This window comes from Solanum stenotomum, chromosome 3 (genome assembly GCF_019186545.1).
Source record: "Solanum stenotomum isolate F172 chromosome 3, ASM1918654v1, whole genome shotgun sequence".
NCBI lineage: Eukaryota > Viridiplantae > Streptophyta > Magnoliopsida > Solanales > Solanaceae > Solanum > Solanum stenotomum.
The window spans coordinates 6,266,160-6,275,332 of record NC_064284.1 but is presented as its reverse complement, the minus strand read 5'-3'; the positions used below and the strand labels follow the sequence as shown (position 1 = coordinate 6,275,332).

Here is a 9,173-nt window from a genome sequence, read left to right as displayed (position 1 = left end):
ATAAATAAAATAAAATTATATATATAATATTTACAAAATTTTACATGCCCAAATTTGAAATAAAATATATAAACATTAAAATCTATAAACTAACTAAAAATATATTAACAAAGTTGATTATAAATAATAGGATAGCTTTTTGAAATTTTGGGAAGTGTAAAAGCTACTTTTTAGAAAGTTAAAAAAGTGGGGCCCGGCGCGTGTTGAACAAAACTTTCAACCTATTTGGTTTATATTTCCACGTAAGCCGAAAGTGGTAAAAAATTAATTAAAAAATAAGTTCGGGGGGGTAATAGGACCTTAGTAAAGGTTAGGTGTGTCTCAGGGATTTTGGGCATAGGCTGGGGGGTACTTATGCATTTTCCCAAAAAAATCTAGCAAAAGTAATTCCTAATTAATAATTATGGTTCAAATTATTTTCTTCTACTATTTTTCTTTGCAAGTAGATTCATCACCATATTTTGCTCCATATGTCAAACTCTTCATCATATGCGCTACCAATTGAATAATAATGAATAAACTAAATATCCTACCAATTAAAAAATTGTGATTTCAAAAAAAGAAATCTAAAACTATAATATATATGTGTGTGCGCGCAAATCATTCTTCAATTATACAATCATCATCTCTTTAAATCTATTCAAATATTGTAATCAAACTATATTATATAATTATAAAGTTAGTGTCAATCACCAAGTGACTGTTTGAGAGCACAATCACATACTGACGACATATTAATCATTATTATAAAAATATTATTTATCATATTTGCTTGAAGAATGGTAATACATACATAAATAAAATATTAAAAAAAACACGTCCAAAATACATAAAAATGAAAAGAAACTTGAGAATGAAATACTTCTTACCTTCGTATACTTCTTTTTTGTTGCATGTTAGTTAATTCACAAACCAATATAATAAAGAAGAGAATATAATCTTGAATGAGAATCTTCATGAAACTAAATATGAATTTATATAGGCAAAATAGAGGAAATGATAATAAAGACTTGAGAATGAAATGTTTCTTACCCCGTGTGCTTCTTTTTCAATTTGTTACATGTTAGTAAATTTACAAACTAGTATGATGAATAAGAGAGAGAATATTTTTGAATGTGAATCTTCCTGAAATTAAAATATGTTATGAATATTATTAAAAGTACAAATTAAAGAGGTATAAGTGATGGGTAATTATTCTTTGTACTTAAATAAATTAATTAGTAAAGAGAAAAATACTTAAAATATTAAAAAATATTATTTTATACAAATTTAAATAATATTTACTTGTGTACATCCAAAGTTAGATGACATAATTATCTGTTGAAGCCAAATTTAAAGGAGTGTGTATTTATGGTTTATGTCTATTTTTTCATCTGTTCTGAAAAAAAGTTTTTGGGGTGGGTGAGAGTTGTAATGGAATAGTACAATTATTAGTCACTTCCAAAATAGTAGAGTTAATACCTGAAAGTGGTGCTATTATCAGTTTTGATTTCGTCTCTTGCATTCATTCACTCTCAGCCTATTTTCATTCTACCTTTGCTTTGCTTCCTTGTAACCAAAAATTATGGAAACTTTATATACTTTGGTGGGGAATGTCACTGGTTGGTTGATGCAGCCAATGGAGCAAGGGATTGGGTATTTATATTACTACAACACTAACATCACATCTATGGGAAATGAATCTGAGAACCTGAAGAAAAGAAAAAGGGAGGTGCAGCAAGAAGAGAAAATTGCCCGGAGAAACTTACGACTCATTTCACCCAGTGGCGAGGTTTGGTTAGAAAGTGTTGATTCCACTATTGCACAAGTGGAAGGTGTAATGGGAGGTACAGCTGAGGTTGAAAGGGGTTACTTTAATGGTTGGTGTCCAAACTTGAAGTCACGTTACTTCCTCAGCAAGAGAGCTAAGAAAATTACAGAGGAGTTGACTACACTTCAAAATACTTAATCTCCTTTGATCGTCAAAGTGAGGCTATATATAGTAACAATGGTGAGGAGTTTGCCTCCAGAAAATCGCAAGAGGAAGAGGTCATGAAAGCTTTAAGAGATGAAGAGGTCACTAGTATTGGGATATGTGGTCCGGGTGGTGTTGGTAAAACAACACTCGCTGAGAAAATCAGACTAAAGGAGAAACAACAAGGGTTCTTCAAAGATGTTGTCATGGTAACTGTCAGTCAACAACAAGACTGGGAAAAACTTCAGGGTCAGATCGCAGAAGGACTCGGGTTGACATTACCACGGGGTGATTTGTGGAGTCGTGGAGATCGGCTGCATACAAGGTTAAGGGATGAGAACAGCCACACCCTTGTAATCTTGGATGATGTTTGGGAGGCTCTTCATGATCTAGACAAACATGGAATTCCCAGCGGTAGCCATCGGTGTAAAGTGATATTGACGACACGATCCCTAAATGTTTGCAAAGGCATGAATGCTAAGAAGATCATGGAAGTTGGAATGNGAAAGTCGGTGATTCAGTTGACGACCCTTCTATTCATGGTACAGCAAAAAAGGTTGTCGAAGAAATCAAGGGGTTGCCACTTGCAATTATTACAGTTGCAGGAGCACTAAAGGGTAAAGACAAGCCTTCATGGAAGTATGCCCTTAAACAATTACGTCGTGCAGAAACAAGAAATATCCCTGGAGTGGACGCAAAGGTGTATAAACCTCTGAGGCTAAGCTATGATTACTTGGGAAGTGATGAAGTCAAGTATCTGTTTTTACTTTGTTCTTTGTTTGAGGAAGATAGTGATATTTGGATTGAAAAATTGCTTGAATATGGAATGGGGCTTCGCATCTTTTCGGGAATCGAAAATTTAGAAGATGCAAGAAATAAGGTGTGTTTTCTATTAAAAATATTGAAAGATTGTTTCTTGTTATCCCAAGGTTTACACAAAAATTATGTGAAAATGCATGATGTGGTCCGTGATGTCGCTATAAGTATTGCGTCTGAGGGAGAGCATAACTTTATGGTAAGACACAATGTTAACTCGGAAGAGTTCCCAAGAACTTCTTATGAGCATTTCATTCACATGTCAATTGTTGCAAATAAATTTGATGAGCACCCTAGACCAATAATTTGCCCAAAACTGAAGCTTTTAATGTTGAAACAACGTTTTGAAGATCCATTCGAACTACAGGACGATTTTTTTGATGAAATGAGTAGCCTCGTTGTTTTGAGCCTGAGTGGATACAGATTTGAGGAGCGCATTCTGCGTTTTCCAGCATCCATTAGGAGGTTGTCAAGTCTGAGGACTCTGTGTCTGAGTAAGTTAATGTTGTATGACATATCCTTTATTGGGGAACTTGTCGAATTAGAAATTCTCCGCATAAATGTTTGTGATTTAGATGAGCTACCAAAGGAGATAGGAAAGTTGACCAAGCTAATTAAGTTAGATGTTTGGAAAAATAGTAGTCTTTCAGTACCTGTAAGGATTGCAGGAGGGGCGTTATCAAAACTAGCTCAATTGGAGGAACTACATATGGTGGGAGTAGAAGATTGGAGTGATGTGATGTACAGTAACCTTGGGCTTCCCTCCAAGTTGACACGGTACACTCTTGAAATGGGTATTTGGATTTCAAACATGGATGATTACGACAAGTGTATTGCTTTAGATGTCAAGGAGACTGCCCCATTGGGTGATTGGATCTGCCACCTGTTGAAGGAGAGTGAATTTGTAGAGTCAAGGGGAAAGGGCTCTAATAATGTGTTGACTGAGTTGCAGCTGAATGAATTTCAGAACGTTAAATTTCTCCGCCTCTCTCAATGTGATTTAGTGACACATTTATTGAAGACAACACATGAAGTAATCAAGTTCCCCAATTTATATGAGTTGAAGCTTGTAAATCTGAAATGCCTGACTCACATTTGCAGTGACAATGTCGAGCGCATTGAGTTCCCTCAGTTACAAACAATGATCTTGTATGAACTACCTGAGTTCCAGAATTTCATGCCTACAGCCAACAACTCAAATCCTCTTTTTGATGAAAAGGTTTGCTTCTTATCACAAAAATGTTACCTTTTACTTGAGCATTAAACATATTTACTTAAACAAAGTCTATTGCTTAGATATATCCTTTTTGTCTAACAAGTGAAAAAATAATTTTAATTTGTTATTTAAAAAATCCATATAAGGCTATATTTGATGTGAATTTTTGTGACTTTTTTTATTCAACGGTTAATTTAAGTTTTATTCCCTTATAGATCTATTAAGTTATCATTATTTGAGTTTCATATTCTTATTTCATTTTTTTAGTGTGAAAATAAATAGATATAGAAAAGAAGAAAAAAGTAAGAACAAATTTTGGCAGCTATAATGTAATTTATTTTTTGAGAAAAGGTCGATAATGCCTTACTTACCTAAAATGATCAAAAATGCCCTCAATTTATAGTTTAGTCCAAAAATGTTCTTGCCCTCACTACTTTAGTAAGAAAATGTTCTTGCCATTGATAGTTTGTTTTGGAAATGTTTCTATTGTTACTACTTGAGTCAAAAATATATTATTTCTTTTCTTTCTGAACAAATCTTATTCCTATTAAAAGATATTACTTTTAAAGTACTCTATTATTGTTTTCTTTATTTTAGAATTACTTTAACTATTAAAAAATGTACCGTTTATACTGATAATATATATATATAAGATCATAGTAAATCAACCATTAATTTTTATTTTGATATTTATAATAAAATAAGAAATGTTTTTAGTATTATTTTTTTCCAATTGAAGTAGGATTAACATTTGCTAATAAAAAAAATATCATTAGGAAAAGAATGTGTATGTTCAAAAAGAAAATAAATAATATATTTATTTGTTAATAAAATTGGTGCATTTATACTCTACCGTCTAATATATGGTGCATATTTATCATTTTCGTTAAAAAAATTATATTTATTTAATTAAAAAGTATATAATAGTAATTTTTTAATTTAAACAATGTCGTGTTATTTTCAAAAGTTATCTCTACCGCTCTAGACTCAGCCCAAATGGAAGAAAAAACTAATGTATTTACATACTAAAAAACTTTTTTAAATATGAAACAAGATCATACACAATTTATCTCTCTCTCTCCATGTATATATATATGTGTGTATATATATATATATATATATATATTTGGCTTTTTTAAAAATATATAAATAAATGTGTGTAAGCACTTTTGGCTTCTCCACTCAATAACTCCAACTGTATCTGCAACAAAATTTGATACTTCAAAGCTCGCAGGTTTCTTGTCCCAACCTGGAACTTCTATCTATCCGGGGGCCTAACAATATAAGTGCTCTATGCTCTCACCAACTTCCAACTGACTACTTCACCAAACTTCAAAGATTGAAAGTATCAGATTGTGGAAAATTGAGAAACTTGATGTCTCCATCAGTGGCCAAAGGTCTTCTGAATCTCCAAGTGCTAGAGATACAAGATTGTCTATCAATGGAAGAAGTGATCACAAAAGGAGAAGGAATCATGACCTTATTTCCCCGATTGCAAGAGTTGTACCTTTTCAACCTGCCTAAGCTAGGGCATTTCTTTCTGACAGAGCATGCTCTTGAATTTCCATTACTCAGAATTGTGTCTATTCGTGACTGCCCTGGAATGAAGACGTTTGTTCAACTGGGAATATCTGTGAGTACACCGATTCTCAAATGTGATGATGAGGTGAAAGTAGATGATCTAAATAAATGGATACAGCAGAGGTTCAATAACAAGGTATGTCTTGTTCCGCTAGCTATGTAACTTATTGCTACATGATATTCTAAGGTTCTATTACTGCTCTCTTTAAGTTTTAGATACTTCATCAACTTTCTTTTACTTAATAAGCTAGTCATCTCTCTCTCTTCTTTTGCATTCTCTGTTTCCTGCAGCAACAAGAAGCTAGTCATGGCGACGAAGTTGAACCTAGAGGAGGTTCCAGTGGAGAAAGGAAAATTGATCCAATCTAATTTTGTTAAGAGTTTTTGAATAAGCATAGAGTACTTAAAAGGATTTCACCAGTGGTCTTATCAAGATTAGTTCGATTGGAGGAACTACATATCATGGGAGTAGAACATTGTAGCTACTCCACATCGAGGGATCTGAAATCCTTATCGTGGTCGACTGCACTGACATTGTAGTTTGTAAAAGGTGTTCAGTGTGTGTAATCTTGAAATGAAAACTCTGTTGCCTTTCTTCTGTTGGTTAGGCATAATTGTATAGATTTTTACCTCGTATAAATTTCTGTATTCGAATTATATAACGTACTAACTAATTACCTTCAATGTTGTTTACTTCCAGGGCGTACAATCGCACCCCATCTAATTTTATTATCAACCATAGATGTGCCCGAGTTCCCAAGACCTTGACCCTGGCAGATAGTCTGTTACAAGCTCTTTTTATTATTCCCGTTCACCGTACTAGTGTGTTTGTAACTTTAATGGAGTTAGGATTTTGAGTTTATCAGTGTTGTATTCTAGAAAAGCATGCATAGTAGATTCTGGATAAATTGTTTATACATATTAAGTGAATTTTTAAACACAAATACATGACAAAACCCGTAGACAGGGTTGTAGCTCCGCCCCTGATGCCCAGTGAACAACTTAATGAACTGTATACACAAATAGCTAAACAAACTAGCTAAATCAACTTCATCATCAACAACAATTTCCTATTCTACATAAAACATAAATCATTCCCAGTTATATTATGATTTCGGATAAATAAAAAGACCTCCAGAACTTGATAAAAAATCATGACGACATGCAGCAACCACCACTATTCCCACCAGAATCCGAGTCCTGGCCAGGAACAATGATCCTGGTTCCCTTTAAAGATTGTGACTTCCCATAATCAGCTCCCGGAGCTGCAATAAGCATATTCTTGCTAATGATTTTATAAATTTCTGTTAAAACTGTCATGAATGCACCCTCGACGTTTGTGGATTGAAGAGCTGATGTTTCCATAAAGAAGAGATTTCCCCTTTCTGCAAATTTTTGAGCATCTTCAACTGGTACAGCTTGAAGACTTCCTAGATCACATTTGTTCGCGATGAGCATTATAAGTATGTTCTTGTCCGCGTGACCTCTTAGTTCCTCCAGCCATCTAGCCATATGATCGAATGATTGGCATTTTGTTAAGTCGTAGACTAGCATCGCGCCAACTGCACCTCGATAATATGCACTTGTTACTGCTCTATACCTGAGAGAGAAATGAGAGATGATTCATTGAGTTACAACAATTATCAAATTGGCTATGTGGCTGTAACTCTTCAAAAGAAGATCCTTCAAAAGTAGAGCATTTTTGAGGATCCCAGCAACATTTTTCCCAAGAGTCCGAGCAACATAGCTTGAGAAGGTAAATGTTTACAGACAAAAATGGGATCTAGGGAGGGTAAGATGTATGCAAACCTTACCCCTACCTTTGTGGGGTAGAGAGGTTGTTTCCAATAGACCCTCGACTCAAAAGAGATGAATTGTAAGTCAAGAAGAAACATACATAGTGAAGTCTAAATCGCAATATAAACCACTCTTTAAGAAGATTTATCACAAAAACAAGAACGTCTCAAATATCTCGAACAAGTTGGGATCAACAATATGAAGTCTAACTAATAACCATGTCGTTCCATTTAGGCTAATCTTGGACCAATACTACACAAAATAAAATATAAAAAGCACTAGGATTTCTCTATATTTTTTTATACCTTTGACAAAACTAGACAATTCCAAGAAATAGTAAACGTACTAACTCCCAGAACGCCTCAATCCCAAGCAAGTTAGGGTCGGCTATCTAAATCTTCACTAACCAGGTCATTCCATTTAGGCTCATCTCAAACCAATATTACACAAAAATAAAAAGTACCAGAAATTCTCTATATTTTTATAACCAAACGACTTCCAGAAAAACATAGGACCTAAAGTAAACGTCCTAACATGCCTAACACATAATTTCAAACTAATTAATGTAACCTGCACAAATTTTTCGCTAAATATGCATGGATTGCGCGAAAAAATGAAAAAGAAAGACAACATCTCTGCATAAAAATTCGCTAAAGAGAACCAAACATAGAAAAATTGAAAAATTAAACAGACCTTTCTTGTCCCGCAGTGTCCCAAATTTGTGCCTTAACAGTTTTGTTTGAAACTCAACCCCAATTGTAGCCTTTGAATCTAAACTAAATTCATTTCTTGCAAATCTAGCCAATAATTGAGCTTTACCAATTGCGGAATCTCCAATTAAAACAATCTTAAAAACATAATCAGATTTTTGATTATAATGATCTGCATACAAATTTGAAGACATTATAACCCGAAAAATTTCCCCTTCAACCCAAAATTTGTATGAATGTATCTTCCAAATCTCCGGATTTTAGCGTATGGTTGAGAATTAGATATGTGTTGATCGAAATTTGTATCGGAAAAGATACAAATAAATGATCAAGATCCCCAGTAATTATGGAAATGAGCAAGATCAATTTCTCATAAATTTAAATTTATGTGTGGAATTTAGAATTTGCTTTATACATTCATAGGAAAGATGAAAAATTGGAAGAAAAAAAAAAAAGCAACAATTACTTTTCCCTTTTTACACTGTCAAAGAAGAATAATAGTATATGGAATTATGAGAGCTTCACTACTTTAAGACTTTAAAATGCTATCATTTTGACCCCACTCTTCTTATTCTTAACCCTAAATGCACAACTTATAAATCTAAGTGAATATACTACTTAGAACAAAACAACCAAATTCTCCATTGCATCTTTCATTTACATATCAAAATCTACATTGCTGCTCTTTCAGCTTTCATTTTCACACCAAATTCACCAACACATATCCTTTTTAAACCTTCACTTTACTTCCCAGTTACTAATAAAAACAAGTAGCAGAGTTCAGAGTTCAGAGTAGAGAAAAGGTACTCAACTGGTAACAAAGGAGATCATAGCTATGGATTTCCTATCTAAAGTTGTGGAAAAATTCTCAAATTTCATGATCAATAATGTTGGGTATCTCATTTACTACAATAGAAACATCAAATCTCTGGATAAAGAATCTGATAAGCTGGAGATAATCAGAAATGAGGTGCAGCAAGAAGCAGAGGCTGCCCGGAGAAACATACAAGTCATTTCTCCCAGTGTTGTGGCTTGGTTAACTAGTGTTGATACCACTACTGCAGATGTGGCTACTACATTGCGACGTAGAGCTGAGGTT

At 33.7% G+C, this 9,173-nt stretch overlaps 1 protein-coding gene and 1 pseudogene across 1 annotated transcript in view; one reads left to right on the top strand and one right to left on the bottom strand.

Annotated features, from left to right (window-relative positions):
• The window catches only part of LOC125860955 (disease resistance protein UNI-like), a 237,323-nt gene extending 230,954 nt beyond the window's left edge, over positions 1 to 6,369 (top strand). The window contains exons 8-9 of the mRNA XM_049541014.1: positions 5,534 to 5,703; positions 5,859 to 6,369. Of these exons, the coding sequence (XP_049396971.1) occupies positions 5,534 to 5,703; positions 5,859 to 5,936 (248 nt within the window). The 3' untranslated portion in view covers positions 5,937 to 6,369. The remainder of the gene's footprint in view (positions 1 to 5,533; positions 5,704 to 5,858) is intronic.
• A 164-nt stretch (positions 6,370 to 6,533) lies between these two features.
• LOC125860961 (ras-related protein RABA4d-like) lies at positions 6,534 to 8,268 on the bottom strand (annotated as a pseudogene).
• Between the last annotated feature and the right edge of the window lie 905 nt (positions 8,269 to 9,173).